The 17,329-nt window shown below is 40.0% G+C and overlaps 1 protein-coding gene across 1 annotated transcript in view; it reads left to right on the top strand.

Annotated features, from left to right (window-relative positions):
* The window catches only part of DNAAF9 (dynein axonemal assembly factor 9), a 2,711,795-nt gene that overhangs the window by 1,139,160 nt on the left and 1,555,306 nt on the right, over positions 1–17,329 (top strand). The window contains exon 19 of the mRNA XM_044064082.1: positions 4,886–4,936. Coding sequence (XP_043920017.1) covers positions 4,886–4,936 — 51 coding nt within the window. The remainder of the gene's footprint in view (positions 1–4,885; positions 4,937–17,329) is intronic.

Genomic DNA, 17,329 nt, shown 5'->3' with positions numbered 1-17,329 from the left:
AGTCTCTGGGAGACTTACCTATTTCTCCAGCAGGTCCTGTTTATATCACAGGCAAGGTTTAAGTCTTTAGAATGGGTAATTCTGGAACTGTTTGCTTTGTGGATATGCAGGAGGTCCATCAGAGTGGGGTTTGACAATGCCCTGTATGCCAGGCATAGATCTCCTCTCAACAGCCTGTGGGAGGCAGAATACAGGGGTAGGGCATTGAGACTCTTTTTTCTTCTTCCCTAAATATTATCCTTGGAAGTCTGTGTTGTTAATGGCTCTTACTTCTCCAGAAAGGTCTCTGTACTTTAAAAACTCATGGAGACTCCTCCTTTTTTGTTTTTTTACAGGAACAGGGTGTCTGTTTGTACTAATCCTTCTTTTATGCCCAGGGTGGTTAATGATTTGTCCTTGAATCAATCCAATCATCTTTTTTTCTTTTTTCCCCTTTTCCACAGACTAGTAAGTGGGTTCTTCACACCTTGGATTTACATACACAGCTCATATATTAACTAGGATAAGACAAATATGTCAGAAAATCTGAGCAACTTTTTATTTCCTTTCATACCAGGAAATTGGGTTTGGTGGTGTCTAAGCAAACCATTTCCTCCTGGATTTCTGAGGCCATTTCTTTTTGCTGTTCTTTTCCTGGCAAGCAGTTTTTGTTCATGCTCATTCTACCAGGGCAGCAGCTTCTTCTAGTACTTTTAAGTGTCTAGATACTAGATGCATGTTGAATGCTGCTACTTGGTCTTCTGCTTACACTTTTAACAAGCATTACAAGTTGAATGTCATTTTCAGGGCCAGTGTGAGTTTTGCCAGGGCCACCTTTCAAGTGTTTGTGGAGGGCTTTTCTCTGCTTTCCTCCTCCCATACATTCCAATAACTTTTGTACTCTCCCAAGAGTAAAGAATACTGCAACAGTGAAAAGGATGGATATAGTACAATTGTGTAAGATCTTACCATAACAGTAGATGACCTACTTCTCACTGTTACAGTATTCTGTCCCTTCCTTATGACCTCATTACTTTGCTTCCCTCCTTCTGGCCAAGGGGTCTTTTTTTCAAGTCCTTTTCTCATTCTTCCTTTCCTGGATATACATGTAATTGTCTTCTGTCAGGTTGCTATGGTTCTTCTGGGGCACTTTAGTTCTGAGGATTAGGTGTCTGTACGTCACATATGTACCTTATGTCTTGTACTTAAGACATATGTCTGATGTACAATGCCTGGAAGGTATAAAGGCATTGGTATGCTTACTAGACTTTAGGCTGTCTTTGGCAGGGTATTCCAAGAGTAAAAAATATTGCAACAGTGAAATGTAGGACATCTACTGTTATGGTGAGATCTTACACAACTGTACTTTTCCACAGGCCTAGTCAACTTCTCCCTTGTGGACGGGGGGGGGGGGGGGTCAACTAGTTGATTGTACAAATAGGACTGCAGTGGTTAGGCTTCAAAGGGTTTAAACTAGTCTGTTGCCTAGTAGCAACCTGTGAACCTACAATCATTCGAGTATGCTCACCATAGCAGTAGATCTTTGAATAGTGTATTCATTGTTGTAAGCTAGTCTTCAGTCTTCTTCCTTATGATGCTGTTCAGTTTGTAGGTCTGCCAGTCCCTGTATGTGGTTAACAGGTTTTTATATTATCTGAGATTACTATAGTTACTCAGTTTACATTTGCATTTCAGCATTCTGGCTGCCTGACGGTTTAAAGTGGATGATCATAGCTGTGAGCTGCTCACAAGCGTCAGTTATATTTAATGCCCAGTCTGTAGTTGTTCACTTTTTGAATCAGTATACATTAACCAGATATTTATTCTCTGTTGTATCTGAAAAGAGGCATTTATGTGGAGTTGATTTACAAGTTTAACAAACAAATTTTATGGTTAGATATTTTTTGCATCTGTTATAGTTTATATTTTCTAACGTACTGCTTACTACATGGTAGGCTGCTACTTTTGTGCTGTTTTTAAAATCTTTAGTCACCTCACACTTTACCCTAAGTGCATCTGTTAGTTGGTACAGTTGCACTTTGGATCAACCCATTTTTTTTGGCTCCAGCAATGAAGAGTTGGAGCAAAAAATATAGTATTTTAAGCCAGATACCCACCAATGGCCAAGGCTTGAGACAGTAATCCATAATGCTTACTGATGCATCTTGTGTCTGGTAACAGCAGACATAAGTTTGCAGATGTTCTTTCTACTTCACTGCTTGGACTTACAGAGGAGTTCCCAGTGGGAGTGGATATGCATCAGGGTTTAGCTGTGAGCCCACTACTGTTCATACTGGTGATGGATTACATTAGGAAACAGGTCGGAGGTGATGCATCAACAAAGCTGCTATATGCAGATAATGCTGAATTACAATCAGACTCTGAACAAGAACTTCAGCAAACGATAAAGAAATACAATGCAAAACTGTAAGCACTTGGGATGGAACTAAGTACAGGTAAGATGATTGTCGTGACAGCAAATTAGGAAAATCAGGAAGAAGCTGAAAACTGAGATAAAGGAGAAAATAGTGGAACAGGTTAACTGGGTAGTTGAGGAGAAGAGAAGTCTAAATGGGGAGGTTAAAGCTAGAATCAGAGGGTCTGCAGCCAACTGCCACAGGGTTTTGGGGATAGTGTATGAAAGAAAAATGCCAAAGAAGCTGAAAAGTAAGGTGCACAAAATGGTACAGTAACCTGGGCAGTGAAGGCAGAGCAGTTCAGAAAGCTAGAGATGATAAAGATGAAATGCCTGAGAAGGTGGTAGGATGCACACTGAGACAGATAAAGAAGTGAGGGCATCAGGCAGAAGCCAATTATATCCAATTGTAGAGAAGTTAAAGGAGAACAAATTACAGTCATACAGGCACATGTGCAAGAAAGCAGAAAGCAATGGGGTGAAGAAGATTTGTAACAAACAGGAAGAAGGCAAGAGGAAACAAGTTCATCCAACTAAGAGATGGATTATGTGAGAGAAGACCTGTCAAAGAAGGTAGGAAACTGGCACTGAATCTAGAGAAATGACAACAATTGAGACAAAATGCTGACACCATGTAGAAAGTGTGAAAAAGGGGGCTGATGATAATTTTTACTTCACTGTAGATTATTAGGATATGGGGCTACAAACTTCTGTCATTATCAACAACTTTAAAGCGATAGGGTTGTCAAATGCTGAGATTTTGTCATTAGCCCCCAGGATACCCTTCTACTTAATGCACTTTTTTTCTTTTGGAGGTTTGAACCAGAACAGACCGTCACCATCATGTGACAGGCCAACCATGCCACTTTTGTTGCAGATACTTTTCTAAGGACTCGGGCCTAGACTTGATAGTTATAGAATTAAAATGCACGCACTGGGGTCAGTTAGGCACATTGTACCACTAACAAAGGCAAAAAAGACAAAGGATATGAAAATCTCTTTACAAAATTTGTTTCCTACACCTTAGGTAATCATTAATTTTCTGCTGTGGCGTCTACAATACATTAAACTCTGTTAACTGGAACTCAAGCAACCAGAATTCGCAAACAGCCAGAAAAAAAAAATCGAAGAACTACAGTACAGTATTAACAGTTCAGTTTTTCATGTGTTGTACTTTGTTTTTCCCTGCAGAAACATACCTTATGTTTTTAGAGTTTAGTTTAAAAAAAGAAGATACAAATAAATTCCCTCTCTCCCCAACCTGAGAACGTCAAACCAAACAAGTCAAATTACTAAAATGTCAACACTTGCTCCATTCTCATTCAGTCAGTTTGCATCAGATTGCACATTCTCTGTCGAATCTCTCATATACAAGACAGTCTCTTCAGCTTTAATACATGCATTCACTCACTTTATCTCTCCAATCTCTCTCACACACTCTCTTCAGTTTTCATACATCTCTGCGATCTCTCACACACATTCGCTTCTGCTTTCATACATGCATTCACTCTCTCTCTATTCAATTCATTCAATTCAAATCCACTCAGTGTGCCACTGAAAACTGTTCAGCGTGCTTTAGCAGAAGTATGTTTAAAATATTATTATTCCAGCCAGGCTTTCAATTAGTGTATTTCAATATTAAAATCAAATCACTACAGTGTTTATGGTATAGTATAGGGTACAGTATTTGTCAGGTCTATTTTTAATAGCAACTCTCAAGTTCTAAAGAAAGGATAAGAAAATTCCCCAACAGAGGTACTTGGCTGAAACTGTGGCTTCAAGGGGACCCAGAAGACTGATGACACAATAGTAACAGGTGAAACATTTGTCGGTGTGGCAGAAAAGAACTGTATATCACCAGTGCTTTGATGTCAGTTATAAATAGCATGCTGACACAATTGCATTGTACTGTGTAGACTTTTAAGACTTTACTGTCTTTTGCCTTCCAGAGTTTCACCAAGTATTTATGTACTGATACCAGTATGCTTCTTTTAATACTGTGTGTATCATTGTAAAATTTTGTAGGCCTCTGATCTTACCCTTGAGAAATATTGGATCACTATTATTTTCCTAATTTAATAAATATGAGTGTCATTGCCTGTGATGCTTGTGCTTTTCTAGTGAGAAGGAAATAGTGTTGGTGGTGACTTCTTTCCCTTCAGTGGAATGCTTGCCGCCATTACTATGTCATTCATTTCTGTGTATGGTGGTGATCTCTATTTATTGTTGACAAGAAAATGTCCTCAGAATAGTGGCTTCTGGGGAAGAGTTCTTGAAAAGTATGACCTACTGATAGTTCTAGTGTTACAGCAGGTACTTGCATTAAACTAATTTATATTTAGTATGTGTATATAGCTTGTTTTTATCTTACACGTTTCTGAACTATGCCTGTTTGCATAAGGAGCTTGGTGGACTGTTACTCTCCTTAACTAATGAAAATGTATTGAAATTGATGAGTAATTTTTCATTGATTTTTGTTTTGACAAACAGGTGGATGAAAATGAAATTAAAATGTTTGAAGAGGTTCAACAGATAACAAAGGTAAACTTTTCTTACTTTTACAAATGAATATCACTGTTCTGTTTTTATAATAAAATAAAACATACATTGAATGGTATGTATTTTTGTGCCTTATGATGTCAGGTGACTAGGACCCCAAGTGCCCAGTTCTTGCCCACCCCCGTCCCTTTTGATGGATAATTATATGACAGTGGGATCCCATGTAGTTTCAAACTGTGGCAGTGTTGGTTCTGCCTATGTTTAAGAAACTGTTACCAGCAATGTCTGTCTTGAACTACTGGGGGTTGCTGTAAGAAGTCACAGTCCTACACCATCTGTCCAGGAGTAAACAAGTCTCCTGTTCTTTTCTGATTAGTTGTCTGACATAAAGGCTGCAAATCAAACCTGGGCCACAGGTCTACTTCAGAAGATTGAAAATTCAAAATACTGCATGATGGAATTTCCTCCTTCTCCACTGTTGTGTGATGTTGGAGTTGGTATATATAGTTAGCAGGGGGTGTGAGGGGGCGCAGCCTCCCACATGAGGGGTGCAGAGGGGCTTGCCCCTGCATTAAAAATGTGTTAAGTATTTTGAGTTTTCACCAAGAAACACCAGACAGTGGTACTGATGGTCAATAAAGATTGGAACGCAAGTAGCTTAGCATATAAAAACTTTATTCCACTCTTTTGTCTCAGCAGGACTTCTTCAGAACAGACAATAAGAACCAAGTCAAAGAAACCACAGTAATATACCAAATTTAAAACTGTATAAGCCAATAAAAAAATCCAAGGCAATTAATCAATTAAAAGCGCACTTTAATTGTTAAAGCAACCTGCACTGGGAAGTAGAACTGTCAGGGAACCACAGAAAATAAATTAATTAAAACTTTCTAATAGTAAGTTTCTTATATTTAAGAAAACATTTGATGTTAATTGCATCATTTAGACCGGGCTTTTTATCAGCCCCTAATCTAATCTGCCAAGCAGTTTCTTTTTGTTCCACAATGTTCGTATAATCACCACCTCTGGGATTACCAGGCACTTTTTCTAAAATAGAAAATAATTTTTGTTTTATATTTTGTACACTCTATAGTGTGTTTATATAAAACATTGTTTAAATCTTTGCTTTTAATACTATATACATGTTCCCTAATACCCTCTTTTAAAGTACGAGTGGTCATCTCCACGTATTATGAATTGCAGCCACTGCATAACCCAATGTACACTATGTCCTTACTTCCACAAGAAAAATGACCAGGTACTTGTGTAGTGTGTTCCAAGTGTGGTAGGGAAATGTACGGTCCTTCTGAAATAAACCTACAAAAATTGCAATGACCACATTTAAGCATCCCCATTCTGACATTCCCAATGCTCTTATTAGCCTTACTACCATTTCTTTCAAGAACATTTTTAAGACAGTTTGTATTTCTGTCCACAAAATTGGGTCTGTGGCAAGTCATTGTTACCCTCCACAATCTTCCAGTTATTCTGAATAATTTCTCTTATACCTTTACAATCCACCTATCCTGTCCAAATTACAGACAAGTACTATTAATAGATCTGCTAGTTCCAATAACTTGTTTATTCACAAAGGGATGTTTGAGTATAGCTGGATAAAACTTGTCTGTTTTGTCCAAAATGTCAAGTTGCAGGCCATTGAGATAATCCAAATCATAACCCCTGTCTAAAAACATGGAGGTAATTCTAAAAAAACTCTTCTTGTAAATCTAAATGGGAAGTAGTCATCTGGCAAGCCCGGATGTACTGTCCCTTAGGGATGTTCTTTTTAATAAAGAAAGGATGGTTACTCTTAAAATGTAAGTAATCATTCGTAAAGGTTTCCTTTCTGTAGATCTTACTATCAAAACATCCAGAAACTGTATTCCAGTCAAGACTGACATCTAAAAGGTTAATCTAATGTCCACAACCGCTCTTGACAAATTGCAAAACGCCAGACCTTAAATTAAGGCCATGACGAAATTGTTCATAAATGCCGGTATTACCCTCTAAAACAAAAAATCAGGTCATTTACAAACCTAGCATAAAATGTACTCTGTATGATTACCTCAATTTAGAGAGGCCAGTAGCCTCCCACCATGCCATGACAATGTTTGCATATGAGGAGGCAGTAGAAGGCCCCATAGCTACCCCCTTACATTGTCTAAAAAATGCCCATTGAAAGTAAAAAAAAAATTGTGTTCCAACACTATTTCCAAAAAACTACACACTAAACCAATTTGTTCAGCCCCAAGGTTGGAATACAAAGAAAGAAATTCCCTAACAGCTTCCACACCTGTTTGGTGCGGAATAAAAGTCAACAATAAAACCACATCCACTGTAAAAATAATATGTCTCTCACATGTGTAGGAAAAAGTAGTAGCGAACTCCCTGAATTTATCCAGGAAGTCCCAAGAGTCCTTCAAATAGAACCCTAGCCCTTGTACAGCAGGATTTAAAAAAGAATCTATAAGCAAAGCCAAACCCTCTGTGGCTGAATGTGATGCCGAAACTATCTGCCTAAAAGGAGGGTCGTCTAAAGACTTATGAGTTTTGGGGATGCCAAAAAGTGCCCCAACCCTAGGTTTTTCCACCAAACAGAAATTGCATGTGTTAAGATCTAAACTTTGGTTCATAAGTGCTTCATAAAGAAATGCTCTGATATAATGAAAACTGTGGTGAATTTCCCTAACATTCACTTCAATATATTCTTCAGGATTACTAAGTAACTCAAACATGGCAACATTGTATTGTTCCACTGTCATAATCACAATGTTTCCCCCTTATCACTTTTCATGTATCTAAGGTCATTTTTGTCAACCAACTTTAGTAAGGCTTTACGCTCAGGTTGAGTCAAATTGTCATACCATCTACTACCAGACTTTTTACTGTTCAAAAAACAATCAATTTCCTGAATACAAACGTCCTCAAACACTTTAAGGGTTTGATTCAAGGCCGGGGTGTAACAAGATGGTTTACATAACCTAGAGTTACACATTTCAGTGTGATGTAGCAAATAATTTAAATTAAGTTTGCGAACCAACTGTTTAAAGTCAATTATAGTTCTGGAAAAGTCCGCCTTTTTTGTAGGAACAAAGTTGAAGCCATAACTTAGCATTTTTAACTGGTGCTTGTCAAAATAAACACCTGATAATTTAATACAAAATTTATTATCAAAAGGGCTTACTGTTCGTCGTTTGACAATTCGGAGGTAGTTAGACCTCTCAACTTCATATTCCGAGTGCTGACAGTTCTTTTCTCTCGTTTCAGTAGAAAAGCCGAAGTTTTTGAACGTGCACTGGCTACATTTGCATTAGAAGAGGCTGTATTATAGGTTCATAGGTTCATACTAGGCTATCTGCCCTAGGGCATTTATAAGCCTAGCCAGAGTGTGTTTGGCTTTCGCCACCCATTTTAAATTAATTTTGCTATGCCCTTTTTCGAGGTTAGTATACTGTGCCTCTGTCTGACACAGAAGTGATACCCGGGGTAAACCTACGATCTCCCATCCACTAATCAAGATTCCTCTTGAAGAGAGTCAATGAGGGACTCTGCCTAACCTGGACTGGGATTTTATTCCAGAGTGAAGGGAGCCTCTGGGTTATGAATCTGTCCCTCCAGCATGTCCTATTTATTTCAGTGCTGAGGTTCAAGTCTCTCGGCGTGGCTCGATGGGATTTGGATTTTCTGAGGTGCAGCATGTCCATTAATTCCGGGTTGGACATGGCTTTATACGTCAGGCACAGATCGCCTCTGAGCAGGCAGTATGCCACTGAGTAGAGCTGGAGTTTCTTTAACCGGGCAGCATATGGCATCTGTTTGAGCCCTTTGATCCTCTTGGTGAGGTACTTTTGGGGTCTTTCCAGTTGCTGCAGGTGTCTGGTAAGTTACATCCCAAAAGGGGCATTGTACTCAATTATGGGCCTGATGAGGGATGAGTAAAGAGGCACGATGACCTCCCCTGATCTAGATGTGAATCCCTTCATGATTAGGTGGGCTATATAAAATGTTTTTCTAACCACTTTGGCCACGTGGTTGTCAAATGAGAGATTGCTATCAACTTGGGTCCCCAGGTCCCTAATTACTTCTTCTGTACTTAATGGATTACCACCTATTACTTGTTGCTTTATTGGTGACTGAAATTTCTCCAGTATCTACCTCATTTTCATTCTCTGATTGAATGATGCTTGATTTCTCCACCCTAAAAAAAGCTTGTGGCCAGGTTAGAGGGCTGTAGTTGGTTGACATGGCTTGTAGCCCAACACGTTCTATTAGAACTGTTCTTATGGACCCATCCACCTTTCTTGGAAAAAAACAGGGTTGTTTTCTTTAGTAGGGCCCAACTTGTCATTTTTATTTTGGTTGTTTTTTGTTTCTGAAGCAAGGTTGGTATAGGTAATACCTTCTTCATTGGCATTCACATCCCTCAGAAGTTTGTTGTGTTTATGCTCAATAACTTCAACTTTGTGTTTCAACTTCTTTAAGTATTTGATTAAACACACCATCAGAGTGGAAATCTCTTATTAGCATACAAAGTTCTTCATCTATCTTGGTGATGTCCTGTTTCAATAAGGACATCTTCTTGTGATTATTGTCTATAAGAATTTTAAGCAGCTGCAGACCCGCAGTATTGAAAAAAGTGGGATCCCATGTAGTTTCAAACTATGGCAGTGTTGGTTCTACGTATGTTTAAGAAACTGTTACCAGTAGTGTCTGTCTTGAGCTACTGGGCGTTGCTGTAAGAAGTCACAGTCCTACACCATCTATCCAGGAGTAAGCAAATCTTCTGTTCATTTTCTGTTTAGTTGTCTGACATTTAGGTAGCAAATCAAACCTGGGCCACAGGTCTACTTCCGAAGATTGAAAATTCAAAATACTGAATGATGGAATTTCCCCCTTTTCCACTGTTGTGTGATGTTGGAGTTGGTATATATAGCAGGGGGTGTGAGTGGGCGCAGCCTCCCACATGAGGGGTGCAGGGGGTTTTGCCCCTTGCATTAAAAATGTGGTAAGTATTTTGAATTTTCAGTCTTTTGGGATTTAGTCTTTTGGTTTGTCAGTCTTCTGAAGTAGACCCACCCTTATATATATATATATATATATATATATATATATATATATATATATATATATATATATACACATACACACACACACACACACATATATACATATATATGTATGTATACAGTGGATATAAAAAGTGTACATATCCCTGTTAAAATACCAGGTTTTTGTGATATAAAAAAATGAAACCACAATAAATCATTTCAAAACTTTTCCCACCTTTAATGTGACCTATAACCTGTACAATTCAATAGAAAAACAAACAAATCTGTTAGGAGAAAAATATAAAAAAATAAAAAAATACAATAAGCTGGTTGCATAAGTGTGCACACCCTTAAATTAATGCTTTGTTGAAGCACCTTTTGATTTAATTACAGCATTCAGTCTTCTTGGGTAGGAGTCTGTTAGCATGGCACATCTTGACTTGGCAGTATTTGCCCACACTTCCTTGCAAAAGCACTCCAAATCTGTCAGATTGCGAGGGCAACTCTTGTGCACAGCTCTCTTCAGATGATAGAGATGAAGTGCCTGAGAAGGTGGTAGGATGCACACTATGAGACAGATAAAGAAGTGAGGGCATCAGGCAGAAGCCAAGTATATCCATTTGTAGAGAGAAGGTTAAGGAGAACAAATTACAGTCATATAACCACATGTGCCCCACATATTTTCTATTGGATTTAGGTCTAGGCACTGGCTGGGCCATTCCAAAACTTAAATTTTCTTCTGGTGAAGCCTTTCTTTTGTTGCTTTGGATGTATGCTTGGGGTCATTGTCGTGCTGTAAGCTGAAATTCCTCTTCAGCTTTCTAGCAGACGCCTGAAGGTTTTGGGCCAAAAGTGACTGGTATTTGGAACTGTTCATAATTTCCTCCACCTTGACTAAAGCCCCAGTTCCAGCTGAAGAAAAGCAACCCTAAAGCATGATGCTGCCACCACCATGCTTCATCATGGGGATGGTGTTCTTTTAGTGATGCGAAGTGTTGTTTTTGCGCCAAACATAACTTTTGGAATTGTGGCCAGAAATTTCAACCTTGGTCTCATCGGACCACAATACATTTTCCCGCATGCTTTTGGGAGACTTGATGTATTGTTTTGCAAATTTTAGCAGGGCCTGGATGTTTTTCTGTGTAGGAATAGGCTTCTGTCTTGCAACCCTACCCCATAGTCCAGACATATGGAGAATACAGGAGATTGTTGTCACATGTAGTACACAACCAGTACTTGTCAGAAATTCCTGCAGCTCCTTCAGTGTTGCTGTAGGTCTCTTGGCAGCCTCCCTGACCAGTTTTCGTCTTGTCTTTTCATCAATTCTGGAGTGACATCCAATTCTTTGCAATGTCACTGTTGTCCCATATTTTCTCCACTTTTTGATGACTGTCTTCACTTTGTTCCATGGTGTCTCCAGTGCTGTGGAAATGTTTTTTACCCTTCTCCTGACTGATATCTTTCAACAGGATCCATTTGATGCTTTATAAGCTCTCTGCGAACCATGGCTTTTGCTGTAGCAGGCAACTGAGTGAATGTCACTAAAATCCTACTATGACAGCTGAACTTTATTTGGGGTTAATCAGAGTCTCTTGATTACAGGTGTGTATCCAAGAAGACTGCATGCTGTAATTAAATCAAAAGGTGCTTCAACAAAGTATTAGTTTAAGGGTGTGCATGCTTATGCAACCAGCTTATTGTACTTTTTTATTTTTTATATTTTTTCCCTAACAGATTTGTTTGTTTTTCAGTTGAATTGTACAGGTTATAGGTCACATTAAAGGTGGGAGAAGTTTTGAAATGATTTATTGTGGCCTTACTTTTTTATATCACAAAAATGTTTTATATCCACTGTATATGTGTATATATATTGGGACGTCTGTGCACTGGCCCAGTAATCAAGGAGCCTCAGTCCTCACCAGTGAGAGGCGTCCACATTGGGAAGTATAACAAGTACACACACAGTAAAGTACAATTTCCCTTAAGAGCACACAGAGATCACAGTCACTCTGGGGCCGGTTTCTCCCTTTCTCTCCAGATCCCCAATAAGACTCCCTCTGGCACAGCTATGGGGTCCAGATCTCAGCCTAGTGGTTACGCTAAAACCTCCAGCACCCTCTCTGTCCAACCAGTGGTTCGTGTCCCTGCCTAAGTAGCTGACACACACACACACACACACACAATCACACACACATACACACACACACACACACACACACACACCCCTTAAGATATGAGTTGTATACAAACACACACACACTACTGGGGAAGGCTGGCACAGGTTCTCCAGCTATGCCCCTTCCTGTCAGTCTATAAGGTAGTACCAGCTGCCACCAACCACTAATATCAGCTACTGAAAAGGCTCTTACCAAAGGATGTCCAGTTATTACTGTGCAGTATTATTATCCAAATAGTAAGTGTGACTGAGCAGCAAGACTATTGGAGTGGCTTTGTACACTATCACTATATACACGCAATGTACTCTAGAGCTTAAATTATATCTACACAAAACAGCCACAGTTGAAAGTTTTAAAAATATTTAATAATAAATAATAATAATAATAATAATAATAACACAAGACAATACTTCTTACTACACAGTGCCAGTCAGGAGTTCAGACATCACAGGAAAATGCTTAAAATAATACTGTAGAATAGTTCTGACATAAATATAGAAAACAGCTAGACTAAATTTACTATTTTCTATCTTTTCCTAAGAGCAATCACAGTTCTAAATAAACTTACATATAGAGCAAAAGCAGAGTACTGGTGAGTTGTTGTCAGCTTTAGACAAAATCCAAAAATGCATTCTCTCTCTCTCTCTGACAGTTTTTTAAATTGATAGTACATCACTGCTGAGTTTTTTTTTTTAGATTACATCATTCTTCTCTGGGTCCCAGGATAACAGAAACTCAGAGCTTAACATCTTTGATCTTGCACCTGGTCAGGAAACCATAGCAATTAAAGACATTATATATGTAAAATCTAGCAATTAACTCTGGTCTCAAAACAGTAGAAAGAATCTCCTGGTCCAGACATCATGGCTCCGAGTTTGAGATCAAACAGTCATACCATACTTGACTTATCAGCTTTCTTCCAGCAGAGTGCACTGTTACATTTTTGAAGTTCAACATTTAACACAGTTTTCTTACATTTAAGAGAACAAGCCTGTGGCTTATATTAGTATTTACAAATGACAGAAATATCTACAAAATTCTATCTAGGCTGGCAGCCTTCACATACCCCCCCCCCCCCCCAGAGAACTCAAGCTAGTTTTTCAAGTGACCTTTTAGAAGCGTTGCTTGAGAAGGTTGATCCTATCTGGGAATACCTTACCCCATTCCCTGACTTGAGTGCCTATCTGCTTTGGCATTGCTAACCCCACTGCCGTGCAGCACTGACATGTCCTATGCTTGCAACCCTAGGCTCCATCTTAGCAACTTGGCATTTTGCTGGCTGGCTTGGTGTAGCCATGTTAGGGAACTGTGATCCATAACTACAGTAAATTTTCTTCCATACAGATAAGGCTGAAGCTTCTGCAGTGCCCACACTATGGCTAGACATTCCTTTTCTACAGCTGCATAGCATTCCTCCCTGGGTTGAACCCTGTCACTGAGATAATCCACTGGGTGCTCTTCTACCTCTGAAGAAATCTGGCTAAGTACAACCCCCCCACCCCATGGTTCGAAGCATCCACCTGCACAACAAATCCTTTGCTGTAATCGGGACTGGTTAGCACAAAGGGTCCTCCCAAAGCTTCTTTAAACTTTTGGAATGCCTGCTCACATGCTGCAGTCCACACTACCTTATCTGGCCTGTTCTTCCTTGTCAGGTCTGTTAGGGGAGCAGCTATGGTACTATAACTGGGGATGAACTTTCTGTAGTACTCTGCTGTCCCTAAGAATGCCTTACCTGTTTTTTGGTAACAGGTGCAGGCCATGCCTGAATGGCTTCCACTTTGGCAGATTCTGGCCTGATCTTACCACTCCCCACTCTATGCCCCAGGTAGGAGACCTCTGCCATGCCCACCTGACATTGGCTGAGCTTAATGGTCAACCCTGCCCTCTGTAGTCTGCCCAGCACCTCCCTGACATGTTGAAGGTGCTCTTGCCAGGAATGGCTGTAGATGACAATATCATCTAGGTGAGCAAGGGGTAACCCTCCTGCTCCTGCTAGGATATGATCTGCCAGCCTCTGGAAAGTCGATGGGGCATTTTTCATCCCAAAAGGCATGTTTGTGAGCTCATACAAGCCAAAAGGAGTCACAAAGACTGACCTTTCTCTAGCACTGGGAGTCAAGGGCACCTGCCAGTAACCCTTGGTAAGATCAGTGGTGGTAAGATACTTAGCCCCACTCAGCTGCTCTAGGACCTCATCTGTCCTAGGCATGGGGTAAGCATCTGACTATGTGTGACTATTTCATTTCCTGTAGTCCACACAGAACTTGGTGCTGCCTTCCTTTTTTGGCACCAGCACCACTGGGAGGCCCAGGGAGTTTTGGAGTCTTGACTTACTCCTAGTTCCAACATTTCCTGTATCTCCTCCCTCAGAGTCTGTTTGACTCTCTCAGGCACCCTGTAAGGGGCTTGCCTAATAGGCCTCTGGGGTCCTGTATCCACCTGGTGCTGCACCAGGTGGGTGCACCCTGGTTTCCCAGTGAACATGTCCCCAAACTCCTGTAACACTGCTCAGATTTCTTGAACCTCTGTGTCAGTCCAAGCCTCACTGAGGAGATCAGTCAACAGATATCCCATAGACTCCTCCTGCAATCCACTGCAAATACTCAGCACAAGGGCCTCCCTATCATGGTAAGGTTTCATCGTGTTAATATGGTACAATTTGTGCCCCTGCCTAGCAGTTCCACCATGTAATTAACATAACTTACCCTTCTTACCACCTTGTAGGGTCCTTTCAAAGCTGCTTGCAGCTTGTTGTATCTGACAGGAATTAGAACCATTACCTGCTGCCCTACAGCATACTCTCTAATTTGAACATTCCTGTCATACCATACTTTTTTTGTTGTTGGGCTTCTACCAGGTTCTCCTGGGCCAAGCCCTTGAGTTCCGTGAGCCTTGTCCTGAGGTTTAGGACATATGCCACAACAGACTCCTTGTGAGATTCACACTCACCTTCCCACTCATCACGAATTAAATTTAGAGGTCCCCTCACCCTATACCTGTACAGCAACTAAAAGGGTGAAAATCCTGTGGATTTCTGGGGAACCTCTCTGTAAGCAAACAGATGGGGCAAATATTTGTCCCACTCCCTCTTAAACTGGTTTACAAATACCCGTAGCATGGACTTGATTGTAGAGTTTAACCTTTCAACAAGACCATTAGTCTGGGGATGGTAGGGAATGGCCTTTAGGTGCTTCACCCCACAGTACTTCCACAGACAAGCCAGCAGGTCTGACATGAAATTGGCTCCTCTGTCAGTTAGTATTTCTTTTGGAAACCTACCCTGCTGAAAATCTGTAACAAAGTATTTGCCTCCTTTTCCTCCTCAGTGGCGGGTAAAGCCACTGCCTCAAGGTATCTTGTAGCATAATCTACTACCACTAGGATATACTTTTTCCCTGTGGAACTTGGGGTACTCAGAGGCCCCTCAATATCCATAACTACCCTCTGAAATGCAAAAAAGAAGCTAGTTGAGGCACAACACGACAATGAGAAGCTGACCTTTTATAAAGAAAAATGAAAATAATGATAAAAACTGTCAAATAAAAGAAACGTTTCAATAAGCGCTTTCACATTCCAACTGAATGCTTCATCAGACTGTTTAGGTAACTCTAAGTGGATTCTCTAATACCTTGTCTCTCTCATTGTTAAACCAATCACATTCATTACTTATGAATAATAAAGCAGTACGACATCATATACCTATAGAATAATATCCCCCTATTGTTTTATCATCGCATTTCAAAAGCTGCTATCTACTGAAATGTCACTTAATTAATACAACTTTAAAAACATAAATACATAAATAACACAAGCATGTGCCATATAAAATATAATGTCTATATATACTATACAGTGATAAAAGTGAAACTTAAAACCATATGTATATAAATATATGTATAAAAACTGTATAAAACAAATGTATATACATGTATAAATTGTGAATCTAAAATCTGGAACATCGTTCAGAATAAAATGCAGATTTGGGAAACAATCTATGTGGCAAAAAACATATTATATTAAAACCATTCTATCTATCTTATATGCTATATAAATCTATAATAATGTCAGTTTAACTAATGGATAAATACCCAAGAATTTTTAGCATACATAAAAAATAATAATAATATATATGTATAGGATCATTCCTCAGAGTGGATGTATAGCAGCATTCTACATTAAAGGCTTCTGGAAAAGATGGGCTTAAGCTCTTAGTGCTTAAAGTCTCTAGCAGCCAAGAAGGGTTTCAAGGAAACCTTGTCATTGAGCCCTGAGCCTCTATCTGCTTGTAATTTCAAAATCCATCTGATTTCCCTTTGTTCCATGTAGTTATTATGATTACCTAGCCTAATGTTTTTATGTACCAACTCAACTGCTATAAACTTAAAGCTATGTGTTGTGCCTTTATTCATTATGTGTTTCGCTAAGGCATTGTTATCGTCTTCCTTATTTAAAACAATAGGGGAATATTATAAACGGTCAGCTTCTCATTGTCGTGTTGTGCCTCAACTAGCTTCTTTTTTGGATTTGGTTTCTGTGCTGCACTTTGAGGCATTTTACCCTTGGTTGTGGATTTTCTACATGTATACCCTCTGAAATGGCTCCTCAATCACAGGCAAAGGCATCAAAGGAGCTCTCACCGTGCCTGCTGCTTTGCCTACCTTTTGGCACTGCTAAAAGGTCCTGCAGTACCCTGCTACATCTTTGGAAATTCCAGGCCAGTAGAAGTTCTGCATAATACGTCTCTTTGTACGTTTTATGCCCCTATGACCTGCAAAGGGAATATCATGGGCTGTGGCTAGAAGCGCCACATGGTAGGCTCTAGGCACTACCAAGTGCTGTATCCTCTTACCTTCCTTCCCTCCCTCAGGGATCCACTCTCTATACACTAACCTTTTGTCCCAGTATACAGATTCCCCCTTCCCTTGAGAATCAGGTGCCTCACTAGCTACGTGCGTCAGGTCTTGCAATGTAGGGTCTGAGAGCTGAACCTGCCTTAACTCTCTCTTTGTAACCCTTCCCAGCTCCCCTTCCACAGGAAGTCTGGCATCCTCTGACAGTGATGCCTCAGTGTCAGCCTGGGTACTACTACTCACCTCTACCTTTGCAGTCACTCTGTGCAAGGGAACATCAGTACCCCAAAGCAGCAGTGGCTCACCTTCAGTCTCACTGCTGCAGAGTAGCTCCCTCTCTGAAGTACCCACTTCACC

This window comes from Protopterus annectens, chromosome 2.part2 (genome assembly GCF_019279795.1).
Source record: "Protopterus annectens isolate FY-2018-M chromosome 2.part2, PAN1.0, whole genome shotgun sequence".
Lineage (NCBI taxonomy): Eukaryota > Metazoa > Chordata > Ceratodontiformes > Protopteridae > Protopterus > Protopterus annectens.
The sequence above is the reverse complement of the archived record's forward strand: the minus strand, read 5'-3'. Positions and strand labels throughout refer to the sequence as shown.